The following is a 19,299-nucleotide window of genomic DNA, read 5'->3' on the forward strand; positions in this document are numbered from 1 at the left end:
GGGGCGATAGGCATTTTCCTCCCCCGCCTGTGGTAATTTTTACCAGATCAAACAAGGTGGGAGACGTGTTTTGTTTTTTTATACACACATATATATATAATATTTTTAAACCATTATATAATTTATATTTTTATTATTTTTTAATTTGCTGTCTTTCTACTTGGGTCCCTGCCTGAGCGACACGTATGTAGGTGTCTCCCGAGCATGTCGTGCGTGCTATATTTGGAGGGCTTCAGCTGGCGTTGAGCTGCCAGAGTTTAGTCATGCTGCCGTGAGACACATTTCATGCCCCGCTTCAGTGATCTCTGCTCCGCGGGGGGATTGGAAAAGAGGTGGGAGATTTTCTTCTGAGGCACCGGCCCTCATTCGCGTCGTAGTTGTCGGCTCTGGGAGGGCGTTACTGTGTCGTGCGTGCCATCCTTAAAGTTACTGGATTGGGAGGGATGTGGAAGCGGTGCTCGGATGGAGTTCAGTGAAGTGTTTTGGTTGGGTGTAATTAGTGGGAATTAAGTCAACTGAAATGGTTGTAAACAGCTTGCCTCGAGCATGTTAAATCATAGCAACAGTCACATCTCCGCAGTTTCCTCAGGACGACAGTGTTGTAACTGCCCCTGCCTTGCACAGGGCTGTGTTCTGCACTAATGGTTCCCAAGGTGGGGCTGTAGTTTGGAAAAATAACCAACCGCTGAAACTGTTGGCCCCCGTGGATTTGTGTGGAAATCACAAAAGAGGTAACTAAATCCTGGGCCTTTCTTGGCTATCATTTGTGCAGCCTCTGCAGCAGAGCAGAGTACTGAATTTATTCCAAAGCGTCTCAGTGAGATGATACCACAAACAGCAACATATGTCATGCTCATGAAGCTCCATTTTTTCTGGAGTTTTCACAGCATGTTAGGGAAATTGGCATTTTAAAATATAGTTTGGCATGGCTTCTGGCACAGCTGAATTTAGGGTCATGTAACTTCTATGCCTTGCTAAAGTTTTTCCCTTGTGGTTCTGTTAAACACAATTTTTCAGAAACTGGTTTTATTATAGTATGCAAATGTTTACACTTGTTCATTCTTACTATAAAACATACAAAAAGCATCTAGTGTTTGCATTTGGACACTTATATATTTTAAAATTGTGTGACTAAAATTTCTGTGCAACATTCATAGAAACAGCAGGAAAACTATGTGGGATGCAATGAATATAACAGAAATAGCAGTGCTAAATTTATTTTGTATCTCTGCTTTTGTCTGTTATGAGTTGCTCAATATAGAGCATCAAGTGTATTGTGCACGTTTTTGCTTCTGTGAAAAAAATAGTTAATCTCTTTCTTGGATAGAAAGCGATCACTGGAGTTCCCAATGGAGAGAGAACAAAGTTCCACAAAAAGTTAAATTCTTCAGAGGAGCTATTTGAAGACTAAAATGAAGTCGTCATTACTAGAAAATTAGTCACCGGATGTTAGCTTACGAATGGGTTTGTAAAATAATCGGCATTTTAAAATATAGTTTCCAAAATTTGGGCTCAGCTTTTGGAATGCTTCAAGCTCTCCCACCACTTTTTCCTGTTTGTTTTTGGTGTTTTGTTTTGTTTTGTTTTTGTAGTGCAGACATTGTTTCTTTTTATTTTCTCAGCCTTAGATAATCCTTGTAATGATATGGAATGGAGACCAGAGAAAAGGAGAGAACAAGTAATTTGTGGCCATTTTCTTCCTTTTCTCAGGACTTAAAGCTTTTATGACCTACTGGGATTTCTGTTTTGGTTTTGTGCTTGCCCGTGTTTAAAAGGGCATTCAGAGGGTCCTGTGTTTCTGCATAAGAATTACATGGGCTCAGAGGGCCATCAGGACTGCGGACCCTGTTGAAGCTTTGAAAGTGCAATTGGCCAGTCCCTTTAGAGACTTGACCCAGCAGCACATACAGGTGCTTCTCTAAGGAGTATTGCAAAATTTGCAGCGTAGGTGGCATATGGTCTTCTGTGGTATAGGTGATAGGAGCATCTTACAAGCTTTTTAAAGTCTGCCTAGTCAGGGGTCGGGTGATATAATACTATACCTGGAGTTTAGAGGTAAGAGTCTCAAAGTGAGCTGGCTCCTAGGTGAGCCTAGGTATCTCCTTAAATTCATGGGAGATAGGCAGACCGTTATTATGATGGATGAACTCTAGTGCTTCCACTAGAGCTGCTTTTTAAAGTATTTTCATTCTTTGCTTCCTGGTCTTATGCTCAACCAAGACTGGTGATAGTAATGGACTAAAACATAACATACGTTCCTTGGCTGAGGTTTTTCCCATCCAACAATCTCAACTGATGTTTAAGTCACAATTCATTGATGGGTATTTATCAGTGATGGGTATTTGTCATTCTTGAAGTGTTTCATTGCAATAACATAATAAACACTGGAACTCCAGGAAACTCATGTTGACTTTAAGAGCACCCTATGTTTCAGCATTTTATCTGCTTTTCCATACTGATATTTCTCATCTGAAGAAATGAACAAGTCATAAAATATAATGCAAGAGAGGATTGCAAGAGGCCTTTACCTCATTTGCCCGCTACACGCATTCTGAGGAAGCATAGATATACTTGGACTATTCTTAAGTGATATTTGTTTAAGCTGTTCTTTGTATACTGATTTAGTGACTGAATTTCTGTACTTCCCCCTGCTCATCTGTACCAGACAGTGCTTGTTCCTCTTACATAGAAATACATTCACTGAAAATTAAAAGAGTTGCATCTTATTTTCAGTGGCTGTGGAGAATGCGATTGCTATCTCTGTAAAACTGTATGTGTATTTTCCAAATGGTGATAATAAGTGTCATCTTGTGGTCACAAAACTCACATCTGTTTGATCTGTGTGGAAGCACATCTATGCAAAATGTGGAGGGAAATGCTGATGACATGCCTATTTCACTAAGCATGCTAAATCCGTAACATTAGAAGCATGAACAAACTTCTAGTTCGGTGAGCATTTCTTGTTGTTGGAGACAGTTCGTGTGTTGTGCCACTTGGTAAGGATGGCCTGGTATTCTGGAGTATGCTGTGATTTATCTGCTGCTGAACTCCGTCAATAGATTGTGAAATGGTATAGTTGCTTCCTTTGTGGTCCTGCCATCTACTTCAGGACTGGCACAGGGGAAAATCCAGAGTATGCCAAGGTTAAGTGGTATGTGCACAGTATAGATGGTCAGCTCTTGAATGAAGTTTCAATGCTCTTGAACTCTGTTATGGGTTTATTTTTGAGGTCTGTCTTCCCAACAGTAGCAGATGGGCATCTGTAGATTCTAAGCATTTCTGGGCCATACCTCTGCTGCATGCAATGAATGAGGCAGGAGCACAGGCTGAAGGCAACCGGGCTGTTACAAGGTGACAGTAGGGGGAAAGTTACTGTACAAATATTGGTGAAAGAGTTGTTGTGTCTCATTTACTTTTGAGCTGTGATGAAAGAAGGGTTTTATGCCTCCCCTTTCAAATGGGGAATGATCAGTGGTGGTTTGAACACTTGAAGATGTACACAGAGACCTTTGCTGAGGTCTGGGCCACCCTTGGGCCAACCTTTCTGAGACAGTTGATCAACACAGAAGCATTGCTTACGTGAAGCGGGGGAAGTGGTGTATCCGTTGTCACTTGGAAGATGGCAATACCTGACTCCCAACAGTCTGCAGCAGCTGCTTGGATTAGTCTCAGCAGGTCCCGAGGGATCTGACGTTTGAGTGGTGTGCTTGGAGCTTAAGGAAGGCACACACAGGTAATCCCCCGACTGGTGCACCGGGATGGCGGCACACGTAACTCCAGCCTTTACGTGGCAGATATGCTGAAGTTCTTCTTTAATAAGAGGAATTGTTTTCCTTTTTCTTGCCTGCCATTGTGGACTACTGGGCCAGATTCACCACCTTCAGTTGTGGATAGCCTGGCTGGATGCATGTTGCCCCAATATTTAGATCTTTATATTGGGCAGAAATACTCTTCATAGATATGTAACCAGTACAGCAGGAGCAAGAAAACTCAGCTTCCTTTTACCTTGCTCTTCACCCTTGACACCTGGCAGTAGAGTCTGTCCTTTTCTGGGCTTTTCGTACCTGTATACAGATAACTTTGCTGCCAGGAACTGTTGAATGCCTGTCTGTGTTATTGAAAGACTGTGGCTATGGGTCACTTTTGGGAAGGGTCAATGCCAGTGATCAGTTTCCCCCTAGCATCTTGCTGTCTTTTGGTCCCTGAGGTAGCTGGAGGTGGGACTCTTCCAGGTAGTGAGAAACAGTGTATGGCAGTAGGCCCATGAGACTTTGATATGGGTGGCATCACTTATGCTTGTAGAGGTGGAGGGCCTTATGAAGGAAATCCTTCCAGAAGCTGCTGATACTTTTTTCAAACAACATATTGATTCGTTGTCTTTATTTTTTTATTTTGACTGTAAGCTGCTTCTGTTCCCTCTGGGTTTGGAAGGTTTGCTGGTCATTTTCTTGGGATTCTCAGCAGTGAGTGAGTAGCCGTGGCCTGTTTAGACAGGCCTGATGAGCATCATCACTCCCATCATTTAACCTCAGTAGTCTCTGACCCAACCTTTCTGCTTATGAAGTCGCAAGGTGACCTTTGCTGAAGAACAAACATTTAATGCGTGTGTATGAGTGAAGTCCTGGAGCTACAGATCTGTCCCTCTCCACATAATGTGTTGCAGCTTTTCATAGTAGGGGAATGGCTTGGTTTTGGCTCAAGAGGAACTACTCTTTTTTTTTCTCTCCCCCCCCCCATTAACTTGAAAGCCTTTGCCCTGCAGTCATCTAGGGTTCTCCGGTGGTCATGTGCTTTCATTTGCTCTAACAGATGATGGCAGTTGACTCTGTTCCAGGACTTTCTATTGCCTGTTTGCTGAACTGAATCCTTGCTTGAAATAGCCAGGAGACTCCGGGCTTTCTGTTGGAATCCTTTTAAAAGGACTCCAAAGTACTTTGGAGCATCTCCAGTGGGCCTACCTCTGTTTGGAGACAGAACTGCTGTTCTGAGGGCTAACCTGTAATAGGTTTGGGAGTTACTAAACTGTATCTTACAGCATACGGGCAAAAATCTTTTCCTTTGTGTACAGCAGTGAGAACCAGGACAAAAAACCAAACCAAACAAACAAACAATAAAAAAAAGGCAAAAAAAACCAGAGGAAAAAGCGCAGCAATGGCTGGGTATATTGACCCCATAGATTGGAAGTAGCAGGTTTTCCCTCCTTCCTCTTCTCTAGCTAGGAGAGAGAAAAACACAGTGAAAGGCATTAGAGAGCCAGCTGAGAATCAGCTGGAGAAGTGGTTTCATATGCACTAGAAACAATGGTAGTTCTGATCTGAGCTTGAATTAGGTCCTGTCAGATCTGGTCTGTGAGGGACAAATGGTGGTTCCATGGCCTGTTCAGATTACTCAGTTGAGGTGCAAGTCTACTACTGTCTCGTGAGCCAACACAACAAGAAGTTTGTCACGAATCAGCAGTAAATACTTGTATGTAGGTTGTAATCTGAGCAAAGGGATTCACCCCCACGTAGTTATTGTCTAGGTGGTTGATCAGCAGCAACGTGGTTACCTGTAACTGGACAGAGCCAGATTTTTCTTGGAGGTGCACCATGAAAGGATAGAAGCTAATAGTTGCAAGATGTGACATGGGAAATTCTGATTAAAGAAAAAAACCCTCACAGTGAGGGTTGTTAAGCACTGGAGCAGATTCCCACATAGGACATGAAGTGTTCATCCTTGGAGTTTTTGAAAACTTGGTTGGACAAGGTGTAAGGGACGAGGCCCAAGTGACTGTACTGTGAGCCCGGACAATGCCCCAAGAGAAGGCTCCAGAAGTAGCAAAAGGCAGTCATGGGGAGGGGCCTGGTGTCACTTCCCTTGACTGACTGGTGTCACAACCACTCCTGGAACTGGGGCAAGAGAAGGTTCCAGAAGTCCAGGGACTGGGGCCAATAAATAGGGGCATGTATGAGTCTTTGGGGCGCTCTCTGCACCGATACCCTCGTCGGTAGGTCTGATGCTGGATTCAGGACTGGTGATCTCCCCCACCCCCCTCCTTTCTCTTAAAGTTGTTAAGTAACACAAGGCCTACCTCGATTTCCCATAAAGCTGCATAGCTTAGGTGGATATAATTGTGAGAGGGTCAACGTTTACCGAATGTTTGTTCTATTAAAGTCGATGTTTATGTACGGACCTTGAGTGTTATCTCACCTTAATCCACACCAAGGGGATTTGCGAATCTTAGTCACTCTCCCCTTCTCATAGGTGGGATGTGACACAAGGCCCTCAGCAAAACTAGATCCAACTTTGAAGCTGACCCTGCTTTGAGCAGTGGACTGGACTGGATAATGTCTAGAGGATCCCTTCCAACCTAAATTTTTCTATGATTCTAATTCCAGCTCCTGTCTGCTTTGTAGTGTTTTGCAGAGTAACTTGCCTGTGCCTCAACCAGCCCTTCCACCTCAGGGTCCAGTGCACCATGTACAACTGTGTGGAGGAGCAGAGCTTGCATAGATTTCTAGTGTTGGAGTTTATTCTGAGCTAGGGTTGAGGCCTTGTGTTTTGTAGATTGGTTATGAACCAATCTACATGGTTTGGATTGGGGAAATTGGTACCCAAGTTAGGAGAGCATATGGTGTGCAGAACAGCTGTAGCAGGTATTGTGCTCTGAGCTTGGAAAATTAGAGTATCTCCTAAACAGGCTGGTTGTTTCATTCATTGGGGGTTTCCCTCAAGGGAAATAGTTTCCTGAGATGTATATTTCCTGCTTTGCATGCTTTGTTGTTTCTTAGTAGCAAAAATGAAACCTTTAATTAAAGAGGAGGTAGGGTGGGCTGGGTATGTGTGGTTTGTCACATGGCTGGAAGCAGCTGCCCTAGTTGATCTTTACCACTGTTGGTTGTATCTAAGAACAGGCTAAGTTTTGGGTTAGTCTGTTTTACAGGTTTTAAGACTTAATGTTTCCCTGTGTTTCCCCTCTTTTAAACTAAACAAACCGTCAGAAGTTGGATGTTTCTAATTGTCTTAATTTTTATGGCCCTCTTTTAGACATTTTGAAATTTGTCTTTTTTTTTTTTTTAAGCTTTAGCCAAAAATGAGGAAGGGAGGGAGAAAGAGGGGGGGTGGGGTTTTTACATGGTAACTTGTTTAATGATTGTTATTTTTGAAAATGTTAGTCAGGTGGTAGGTTTAGCATTTTCACCCTCTCCCAAATTCACCATACAAAGAGGTGATTTGGCAGTCAGCATGTTTAAGGGGGCAGGATCCCTGACAGAAGAGCAATAATGAGTAAATAGAGTCAGAGGATTTTTGAGTGTCCTGAAGAATATCTGCAATTGATAGTATAAATCTTTTAATTAAAACACTTTAACCTTCCAACCCCTTAGCTCTCAAACATTTGTTTCTGCTCTCCGAGATCAGGAGGATGGGTCCCTGTTCTGAAGAGGTAGAAATTTCTAGCTGAAAGGAGAGGTGCCATCTGTGGGAGCCCTAATTGTGCGGGCTGGAAGAAGGTTGCCTGCTTGGTTCCTTCTTTCAGTCTCAATTATATGTACAAAGCAAAATTAATAACCCTAAACCAGAAGGTACCTTATTGGAGTTGAATACAACATTATTATTGCTTCTGATACTTTATATATGTTTGTTAATATATCCTAAGATGATGTCTGTTCCTTTTTGTTGCAGGAAACATATTGTTGATTCATCTTGAGTGTTCTATAGCTGTGCTCTATTGTGGCCTTTGTGGTGATGCACAGTATGCACACAGTAACGTCAGAAGTTTCTGATTCAGCCCACAGCATACTTAAGGGGCTTGTTTTCCACTTTTAAATACCAGAATCTTAAGATGTCCTGAAAGCACTTAGGGCGTTCAGAAGATGTATAGCATACAAATTCAGAGTATGGTGTTCTGTGTGCTAGGAATTTGTATGTTACTAGATAGAAGAAAAAAAAAAAGGCTTTCCTCTGTGAACCATCCTCTTCCTCAATTATGAAAGTAGAATGCTTAAAAGAAAAGAAAATTGATCACTGCTTGTACTTTAATGTTGAGTTTTTTTCTTTTTTTTTCTGTGATTTATTTCAGTACTCTCTGATGCATTTATTTCAGATGGTCTGCATTTAAAAAACTGAAAGATTGATTGGATAACTTTAAGGTTTAACCAAGGTTAAAACGCCTTCAGTCTTTCACTAGATACTGAATGTACTTCATAAGTGTTAGTTTCTAACATTGAAAAAATGCTATCAAAAGGCAGTATACGTTCAAACACAAAACCGCATCTAAATCTGTATGCTCACTATATCACTTTTGATGTACTATCCTACGTTTGTGTAAGATACTTTATATTGCAGCCATGCCTAAAGGCCTGCTATTAGGCATTACCTACAAAAATATTTCAGGTGGTGCTGTAGTTGGCAGGTTTGCAGTTGGCAGGGGAAAAACACTCAGTACGTTTAGCATTAATAAGGTCTTGATCTTTGTTTAACACGGAGGAGGCTGTCAGAATGCTGCTTGTCCTTTGGGAAGTGCAGCAGCAGGCAGTGGTTGGCCTGTACAGGAGCTGAGTGGTCTTTGGTCTTGCAGTGGCTGGCTGGTGAGAACATGGATGCGGTCTCGGTAGGTAGTCAGATGCTCAGTGCATCAGCCTCTTGTCAAGAAAGTGTGGGTCCCTACTGCCCTGACAGCCACACTGCATGTTCTCCTTGGCTGCTTGGCCACTGCTTTCTGATCTTAAATGGGCCAAGCTTAGTCTTCACAAGTGAAGGGATTAAAAAGTGGTATAAACTACGAGGAACTGCAGTGAGGAAGAGACAAATATGAATGGATGTGCTTGGCTGGGGTAATGGGTGGGTGTGACAGTTAGAAGAAATAGGGGGAGAGAGGTAGAGAATTACATGGGGAGAGGAAATATTACAGTAAAAAAAGGTCTGACAAATAATTAATGGCCAACTTGCTCATTTGAGTTGATCATATTTGTGTTAGAGGGTTTCATGGCAGAAAGCCACAGAAAGCATGTATTTTTGGTAAATAAATACGGTGGCCATTAGAATTAGCAGTTAATGACAGGTATTTCACTCTAATGACAATTTTCTTGGGATTTCAGAATATCACTTGTTGATTCTGTATTTTAACAGTTGACAACATAGCAGAACTATGTACTTCTCACAGAAATAAAATTACACTCGGTCCTGTATATAAAGGGGCATGAGCATGTGTGTGTGCACGCACAGCCAATTTGTTAATTTAGGCATGGTTTATCAGCAAAATTGCTTCTTCTGTATTACTTCTTCTTGGCAAATTCCAGCTCCCTTAAAGACATTCTAGATACATGGGGGGAATAGGAACCAAAAATACCATTTCTTCATCTATTTCCTCTTGTTTGTTTTTAATGGAAACTACAAAATTAATTAATGTTGAGTTTATGAATGATTAAGAGTGTCAGTGAGAGAAATTGACCAATGCAGCATGTCTGTTTTCCATTAAGATGAAGGCTAAAGTCATTAGGGGGTTGTGCCAGAAAAATGGAAGGAGCATTTGGCAATGAAATGACTGGTGTTATGACTGCTGCTCCTTAGGTGGAGTCAGCCTGCTAAACTGCATTTCTCCTGGTAACAGCGGTTGCTGTCCATAAATCAGTTATGGCTCCCACTGGCAGGTAAGCTATTCCTGAGTCACGCAGAGTGGGAAGATGTGTGCTCCTTGGCTGGTGCTAATGGTGGAAAGGAGTGTACAGGCTCCTTGCTATCTTTTATCACCTTTTGCTACCTCTACTCTGCCCTTCTGCTGCTCTCTTGAGTTAAATCCCATCCTCGCTTAAGAGATCGTGTTCAGGAAAGAGACATCTGAGAAGTCGTGGCGTGACCGTGTATTATGTTACAGCCGATGAGATACTGTTAGTTTAGTCTCCTTTGCAGGAGTAGCATTACATAAACTAAAAATACATGGACGTGTGTATTACAGTCAACTAAATTTTATATTTCAAGCTGTACTTGTTGGTCTGCATCCACCTGCAGACCTGTTTTTTGCCTTATCTTATGCTCTTATATGTACAACAGTGCTAACAGTATATCAAATCTATATGTTTGAGACAAGCGAAATATGCCACATGCCTACTTTTACCAATCAGTCATAATCTATCTGAAGCTACAAACTGGTGAGATGCTAGTGCCTTAAGTAATAAAAACCCTGCATCATGGAGAAAAAAGGTTTTTGCTTTAATGTTAACACTGTACTTCCTGTATTAATTTTCATCATAGAATTGACTTTGCCCAAGTTGTACTTGCTAAATAAATAATTCATGATCTATAGTCTACAGGTAATGCCAAAAAATTCTGCTTGGTTCCCTTCTGGTTTAGGTTACATGAGGTAGAAAATTAAATGTAAATAATGTGTTACTCTCTTCTGAATTATTTCTGTTGTGCATGTTTTGATATATTAAAATGCATTAGCCTTTTAGGAAGCTGCTCTCGGAAAGCTTCCAGGAACTCACATGACGGTTGGGCATTGCAGACTATGCAAGCTGTCTGAAGCCAGGGATCACAAGAAGTGACATGAATATGAAAAGTTTCCAAATTCCATGTAGCATTTCAAATTCAGAGTTCCCAGGTGTTGTACTCCTTTGTTCTGTTGCTCTTAGAGGAGCTAGTGCTTTAACGAGTTTCTCTTCATGGCACCAAAGTTGACTTCTGCTTTTATTGTTTAATAGCATTTTCAGCTTTATACAACATCTAACCTTATTAAGTCTCTTCTCAGTTCTTAGGCTTCGTGAATCTTAAAACCACATGAGGTTCCACACCTTCTGCTTTTAAGGCTTATGTTGTGCTTTTTGTATTTGGGGTGCATATTTCAAATTCCCCTAAAGCTGAGTATTATTTGAGAAGTGGCAAGATAACTGAGTGACATAGACCTTTAAAAATTCTGTATTTTGATGTAATTTTAGCTAGAAGTTTTCTTGGGAATAGTCTTGCAGTTTCAAACCAAGCTTAGGAATTCCTTCTTCACCTTAATTGCCATGGCAACAAACTATATGTTGTTTAAGGGAGACCATCCATCTTGTAAAATATTCTGGTTCTCCTGCCTTGTATAGTTGCTTCCACCGTGTTTGGTTTCCTTGGCTCTAAAGAATGTTACATATTTATTGATTGCAGCTTACAAAATTTATATAAAATCTGTTGTAAATAGTAGGAGAAAAGTCCTGCTGGCTAGATGAGAACAGTAGTCTTTGATACTGGCTAATTTTGTTTGGTTGTGGGGTGTTTGGGTTTTTTTTTTTTTTATTTTAACTCTGCGTATATCCTACTAATGAGTGGAAAATTTCATATCCCCCCTGCCACATGCATAGGATCTAACGCTATGTATTTCTGCAAGAAGTATGACACAATAGGAGCAGATTTGTAGAGTGTAACAGCACTGAGGACCTGATATCCACACTATATGTATTTGGGTTTTTTCCTTTGGGCTAGCCACAGTCTGGTCCCATGGACTGAATGGTGACTGCTGGTTTAAGTGCACTAGTTTTGTGCCTGGAGCACACTTTAGAGGTTAGTTTCATCTGAAAGAATCAAGTTTGCTCACTGTACTATGCAGTGTGAGTTACAGAGGACTGTCAACAAAAGCAGGCTCCTGATCCAGACTAAAACATTAACCCAGACACACCCTACATCTGTTACAATTTAACCTATAGAGCCGTGGATCTTTTGATGTAAATTGAAATTGCTCCTACTTTAAGTGCTGAAAGTCTGCAGTTTGAATGGCTGTGTCAGCCAAGAGGATGACCACCACATACAAACAAGGTTTTTAATATAAAATCCAAACTAATGATAGCTCATTAGTGGCTCTAGCTTAAAGGGACAAAATAAGACACTTAAATTACTTGTTTGTAATAGTAATGTTTGACTAATTTCCTTAGGAGTAAAAGTTTTGAAATCTTGATGTTTTTGTTGGCTTAAAGTAAAGCTTTTCGGTCTAACGTAAGCTGTGTGCAATAAGGTGGCACTAAATTTCGTTGTAGAACTCACTACAGAGTTGTCCCTAACAACATAACATAATTAACTGCAGAATTATAAATTACTAGAGCTAAAAGAGTAAAGAACAAAACTATTATACTAAAAGTGTATTTGGATCTGGTTTTATGCTAACCTTTGGAAACCTTTTCTGGTGGTTGCAGGTGGCACTTCATATTTCAGTATGGACCGGTTTGAAGATGTATCAGATGGTGAAGTGGATCATGCTTTCTTTGACAGTGATTTTGAGGAAGAGAAAAAGCAAGCTGAAGAAAATGGTGAATGTATAGAGAAAGGAAGTACAAAGGCAGCTCTTGCAGACCCTGATTTGGTTTCCAGTGCAAAGGATGCAAAGTGTTGTGAGGAGGAAAGTGAAGAAAACCAGAAAGATTTGCGGAAGGATCAGTCCCTAGAAAACAGCACAGATCATCTTGGAGATGCTTCATCTTTGTCACTTTCTCCAGTTGTGGAGAATGCAGGTACATCTGGAGCGACATCTGCAGCAAGTAAGGGAACACAGGAGAATGTTCCTGCTGGAATCCCCAAAATAGTTAAAGAAGGTGAAGAAGATTATTATACGGATGAAGAAGATAGTAGTGACGATGGCAAAAAACAGAAGGTTAGACCAAAGTCAGCTAAGCAGTCAAACAACATAAAAAAGGCTAGCAAGAAATATACTAGTATCAGCTCCTCCTCCTCCTCTTCCTCCTCCTCTTCCTCCTCGTCCTCATCCTCAAGCTCAGATACAGATTGTTCTGATACAGATTCCGATAGCTGTTTGTCAGATTCATCTCATTCTTCCTCAAAGAGGAATGCTTGTAGGAACGCTCTTCTGTCTCCAAAACAAAAATTCAAGTCATCAATGAAATTAGCAGAAGGAAAACCAAAGCTCAGTGACTACTTGGAGGAGTCTGAAGACACAGTGACTGACGTAACACCTCTGTCAACTCCAGACATCAGTCCTATCCAGTCTTTTGAACTTGCAGCATCAAATGATAAGAAACTAAAAATAAAAAGACAGGAAAATGTGAATCAAGAATTATATGGTAATTTTGAAGAATTTAAGTACAACACAAAATTTGTAAAACCTGTGGGGCTGGGGAATCCAATCTTATATCTGTATTTTTTTCATTAGATTCCGAGTTTGATCGCAGATATAGTCGAAAAGTCTTGCATGATGCCATGGACCTGAATCAGCTTTTGAAAGGTGACTTTTAAATTTTCTTTTTACAAAGTATGACATCTGTACATTGAACAATTGAGTTCTAACAGAAGAGAATGAGGTTTTAATGTGCCACATATATTTTTAAAACTGGTTTGTGATTAAGCTGTGTTGATCTAATTCTTTGAATTCTTATGTATGTAAACAGTGCTGATTCTACAGTGGAAGGAAGAAGCATGTACGTGAGCATGTGTTGCTATGCATATACCTAGAAGTAAGGTATACAAATGGGGTGAATCTCTGAATAAGATTTGATATATTAACAAATTGAATAATAAAACTGCACATGCATTTTGAGAAGTCAAGGTTTACTGGACTATGCCACAATTTACTATCTAAATTAAAACACCAATCTTTCTGATAAAATGCTGGGTTATCGACCTTCAAAATTGAAAGGCAGTCCAAAACTACATTGCATGATAAATAGTATTCATATATTTAAACTTCTGGTACCTTTTGGATAATGAAACAGAATTACTTGACATTCTTTTTCTGAAGTAAGTGTCTGCTTTCTAAAATACCATCAAGTTGAGTAAAGGTATTTTAACGAGAAAAAAAGAAGAGATAATCTTTACTAAAACTTGAGTGGTTGCTTCTTGCCAATAGATTTAATAAATCTTAATAATGACATCTGAGAGAGAGAGAACTTGGTATTTCTTTCACTGCATTCATTGCAGACATTCATTGTATGGGGTGAGAATGCACTGGATCATCTCATGTGCATATTTTAAGGTCTGCACAGTGCTTTAACGCTTGTTTTCATGGCCTAGAGTTTTCAGTAATAAAATCTATAGAATAAAAGAGGCTTGGGTCAAGAAATCTGCTGATCTCAGGTGAGGAAAGCTTCTTACAGTCTGAGTCTGGTACATTTCAACCCAAGTTTTCTGTATTGTGGTAGGTCTGGCATGACTAAAACTGCGTGTGTCGTCTTTCTTCACTATAGGCTCCGTCTGGCAAGGTGCAAAGTGAGTAAGGATTCAAAATCTATTGTATGCATCATTTAACTTTCCTATGAGTAGAAATGAGGATTTTACTTGTGTGGAAATTCTTCTGATGGTAAGAACAGCAGAGTTAGCCATCTAGAAAAGCAGAGCTGATTCTCATCTCTGACAGTCCTTGTGCTCCAGCAACTCTTTCATACTAGAAAAGGCTCCAACCACCTGTCAAAACATGATGTTAGAAGAGTTGTTGCTAGGCAATTGAAATTATGATGTCCTACATCTTTATTTCTTCCCTGATAGCAAGAAGCTATTTAATAACTGGTGATTATGGAAGAATTCCTCTCATCCCTAAAACAAATGGGTATTATAGCTCAGAATAAGTATTCTCGGAGATGAATGTTTGGAGGGGTGGGGGAAGTTTTTTCCCCAAACTGAAAAACAATTCCAAATAACAATAATAAAGATTAAGTAATGAGAAGTAGAATTCATATAGTCTGGCAGCTAATGTTCCTGATTAACATGCATATTACTCCCAAGTGCCTCTCTGAATTGGCAAGCACAACATCGCTTAATTACTTTGGGTATTTTGAAGTTTAAATGGGGCAGGATTATTAATGGTGGAAAGTAACTAGTCTGGGAAAATAGGAGCTAATCTTAGTCTGAGTTACTGCTTCCAGGTTTTTCCATACTCATTTAAAAAAAAAAAGTGCAAATCATTCTCCCGTGCCCAGTCTGCATGAAATGTTCATCAGAACTGCATAGGCATGAACATTGCTTCAAGTAAGAACGGTATAAGCCCAGACCTGAGTGCATGAAAGTATTTAAATGATCTTCAGGATGTCTAAGATGTGGTTTTAAAGTAAAACATTCTTCCAGTAGCCTATACTGATGAAGCATTTTGTTTAAAATTTTTGTCAAATATGCTTGTAATATAGCCAGGCCTAAGCATTTACAGCAGTTATGTGACTTAAATTTCCGAAGGTCCCCAGAAACTTACAGAATTTCAGTGTGATCTGTTACTGTGTTGTTTCTAGGGGGCGTGCAGTAATTCATTTTGTACAATTCTACACATTTGGGAAGACTAGAATCTTTTGTATTAAAGAATCACAAGAATAAAGAAAGGGAAGAGATCTGTTAAAAGCGCGTGGTGTTCAAAGAACAAGTTTTGGACTAGAACAAGAGTCTGGTTATTAAGCAATGAGGTAGTTTGTGTATCTTAAAATGTAATTAATTTGAAGCATTTAGAAAAAATGTTGTGGTTAAATTAAAAAGGAGCTGAAATAGTTTTTCCTCTATATTACATGCCCTTGATACATATTTGTGCTCATATTGCAAACTATTCATTTTTATAAGCATTTAAAAAATAATATTTAGACAAAAAACCTTATCATGCTCTTACATCTCCTAAAGCTATGCTTGTTCTTGATAGAAGCCAAATTTTAAGTTATGCTATTCTGAATAATTTAAAATCTCACAAATAACATAATTTTGGTTGGAAATCTTACAGTCTCCATGCTGTATATTGCGCTTTGAATGCTTTTTAGATGGATATTGCTGCGCAGCTTTGTCACTGATTTTAGAAATATTCTTTAGTGACCAGAACTCTGAACAAGAGATTGATAAAGTTATGTGCTAACACCTGGTTACTCCATCTGAAAGTTGTCATTTTCGGTGTGCTGTTACTGAAGTGAGCATTACCAGGTACTGCAACTTGCTGTTCAGCCTCCGTTCGCCCTACAGAAAATAACTGAACTAGTTTTAGTCAAAATGGCAGAAATCTACTTGGTAACAGTAGCTGGGGGCAAAGTGAAGATTATGCTTGAAAACTGGAGAGAAGCAGGTTCTGCATGTTGCCAAAGCCAAATAAAGCATAGGAATGTAGTCCTTATATTGGCATTTATTAGACAGGAGTCGAGCCCTGTTTCAAAGGGAGGGAGGCAGTAGAATAAAATGTACAGTTTTGAGAACCTACAGGTTGTATGACTGTATTGGCATGGCTTTGCATGCACGCTGATGAATGAGGGGCACGTGAACAGTAGAGCACTCTTGAGAGCAGATGCAGCGTGAAGGAAGACAGATAAACACATGCAGTGAGGAAATTGTGGAGCGCAGTTATCCGTAAGCTACCATGTTAAGATATGGGCTGCGCACTCACACTGTTCCAGTTGTAAGGAGCCCACAGTTTGCAGTGGGAACAGCATCGCTAGAAACTGCAGGCCATAGTGAAAGCAGAATTGATGCAGGGTGGACGAATAAACTCGGAACTTTTTGGATCGATCTGTGTTGTTTGTTTCCAAATCAGTCCCGTGGCAGTGTCTGATGCTCAGTTCAGAGTGGCTTGGAGTTCAGGTGGAGGGAGCACTTCTCTGCAGCACCCTCCCTGAGGAGCAGAGCCTGCTCCGCTCACTCGTACTGAAGCCGTGTGGCTGCAGAGCCTGGAGTAGTAAAACCAGGCTGGGTCATGTTACAATGTGGGTCCACCTGGACCATGTTGTTCAAGTTACTGGACTTAGTGATTACTTATTAATTATCCCTGTATTGTGCATAAAAATTCTTGGGTTTACCTGTTTTGGTAGCTGTGAACTGCTGAATTGTTTAATAGTTCTTGGTAGTGGTTTTTACTTCTGTTCATGAAAACAACTTGCTGTTTGGGTGTCATGCTTATTTAAAATGTTTATAAATGCTAAATATATGACCTTTGAATACTCTCATTTTTACAGACATAGAAGTTGATGTTTAGGAGGGTTACATCATTTCATTACAATGCGAAGACTGATGTCATGTAGCTGTTGTCATTATGGTGTATGACTATAAGAACTATTGTAGCACTGTGGAGTCAGCCAGCCATGCTACTTCGGAATTTAAATATCTTATCAGTGTGGCCAAGAACATAGGTACTCACAATTTTAGTTACTCAAGGTTAGTAGGGTTTATATTTTACAGACCTGTCCTCATTCTTCACCTCTCTTTTCTTTGCCACCTGCATGGAAAAAAATACAGATGTGATTATAATTTTTCAGGTAGAAATACAGCTCTTCAGTTGTTTCATGATGTTATATAGAATTTTGTAATTCTTTTGTGAGTCAATGCTGTTTCTACTTTGCTGTAAATCTTAAAGATCTTTCAGAAAATTAAAGTAATAACTAAGAGCAATATTCAAAACCCGTAATAATAAATGTCAGAGTTATCTCTGTTACTCTGTTATCTTCTGTACTCTCAAGTAATCTGAACACAAAAAGAGTATTAAATATGCCAATGCAAAGAAATAGGTTGCCAAAAATTGATTTTGGGAGTGCCTTCATAAAACTCCATGTTAGAAAGCTGGGAATAAAAAATTGGAAATTTTTCTGATGCTGTTTTGCTTGATCCTATGTCTTGATCCAATGTCCCATGTAGTTTTAAGGAATTGAGGTTATGCAGATGAAGAGATGGGTTAAGCATATGTGTGTGAATTAAGCACTCATCCATTTCCATTCCATTATGCTACAGACTTGCTCTCTGTCTTTAGACAAGTCTCTTGATTTCTGTAGTTCAGAATAGAGTTGTATGCTAAAAATGCTGTGTATCTCTTTATCTGAATTTACATTGGGTATCAATACAGTAGTAATGGGATTGCAAAGGTATATAGAGTGCTAAAGAATTTAGTACTTGTGTTTTCTTCTCTGTAAAATGGGGTTGATACCTGCTTATTTTACAGAAGTGTCTGTGAGAATTAGTCTGTAAATCCATGGTATTAGCTATTATTAACTTGAGGAGGTGGTGTGATGGGGTAAGTAGGACAGTGGGCCACAGGCTGAAGACCTGAGTTCTATCCTTGAAGCTCTCACTAACTTGTATGCTCTCTGATAAATCTTTTTGCCTCTTCTATGCCTTAGATTTTCTATTGTAAAATGGTCAGAGCTCACTTGGTGAAAAGCACTGTGATGAATACCGTTATTATGAAAGTAAAAGCTCTTGTGTTTCTGAATAAAAGCTATTGTAGAAAACTAAATAGTAGCTTCAACCGAACATGTAGCAATTGCTTTAGCTTTTTTTTTTTTTTTTTGCTATAATTTGTCACTCAGGAAATAGAATAAGTTTTTTATAACTGAAATTTCTCCTCTTAGGGATATGTTATCTGTGTGCTCATTCATGCTGAACTAGTGTATTTGTAGAATAACTGTTAAACAATGTCTAAATTTAAAGTAGACTCTTAAATATATACATAAACACCCAAACTCTATAGTTGAACTAAATATTTATAGCTTTTTCACTAAGTTTTCTTTAGTTTGTATATTCGTAGTTTGAACTAATTGTGTGTGTATGTGTATACATATGCATTGTTTTCGCAGGTCTAGTAACTCAAGTTGAGGTAGAAGAGCAATTATCAGCTTATTCTTCTATTTAGAGTTTGAAAACAGATTGAAAATCTTTAAGATTGTAAAGAGATCCAGACTTTCCCAACCTCCATAAGAAAATGCGTAATTTGGGGGAAAAAAATTTCTGCACCTGTAAGGTATCTGTTGTCTTTCTCATGACATCAAGAAATAACTAGCAGCCCTATTTAAGCATAGATTTTTCAAGAGGAAAACTTATACTTGAAAAGCACATTCTCCTTTTCTTAAAAAAACATCAAATCATGAATTCTCCAAAATCCTTTTTAAAGAGTTCTGTGATGTGAAATAATGGATATTCTAGGAAATAGCTGTTTAGAGATACTACAGGGAAATAATTTTAGATTGAAACTATTAGACATTGATGAAGAACTGTGATTTAATCCTTTTGTATTTTTCAAATGTGTTACAGATGTGGTAGTGGAGCAGTATAAAACAAAACACCAGGCAAACTCAAAAGTGTAAGCACTGAAGCAATTTAATGCATTTTCCTCTACTGGGATTGCAACAGATACACTGAAACATGCATGATTTTAATTTTAGCCTTAATGCCATTAGGACAGCTGTATCATCCTGTCCTAATGCATTTGACTTGCTAATTATCATTTGTATTTTATCTAAGGTTTGGCCTTTCTCACTCTGCAAGGTCATTTCACTGCTTAAAAATTGAAAGCAATAAACAGCTTGTTTATTGCTTAAAAGAAAGTCAGGTGTCTCTCCATGGAAACCAGCGTTCACAGAAATCCTGTGACTACCAGAGAATTTTCTTTTTCTGCTTACGAGTAAA

At 39.4% G+C, this 19,299-nt stretch overlaps 1 protein-coding gene across 1 annotated transcript in view; it reads left to right on the forward strand.

Annotated features, from left to right (window-relative positions):
• The first annotated feature begins 232 nt into the window (after window positions 1-232).
• Window positions 233-19,299, forward strand: part of CFAP97 (cilia and flagella associated protein 97) — a 39,786-nt gene continuing 20,719 nt past the window's right edge. The window contains exons 1-3 of the mRNA XM_009330671.1: window positions 233-332; window positions 12,141-13,022; window positions 13,112-13,183. Coding sequence (XP_009328946.1) covers window positions 12,161-13,022; window positions 13,112-13,183 — 934 coding nt within the window. The 5' untranslated portion in view covers window positions 233-332; window positions 12,141-12,160. The remainder of the gene's footprint in view (window positions 333-12,140; window positions 13,023-13,111; window positions 13,184-19,299) is intronic.

The sequence above is a fragment of the Pygoscelis adeliae genome, unplaced genomic scaffold (genome assembly GCF_000699105.1).
Source record: "Pygoscelis adeliae isolate BGI_AS28 unplaced genomic scaffold, ASM69910v1 Scaffold167, whole genome shotgun sequence".
Taxonomy (NCBI): domain Eukaryota; kingdom Metazoa; phylum Chordata; class Aves; order Sphenisciformes; family Spheniscidae; genus Pygoscelis; species Pygoscelis adeliae.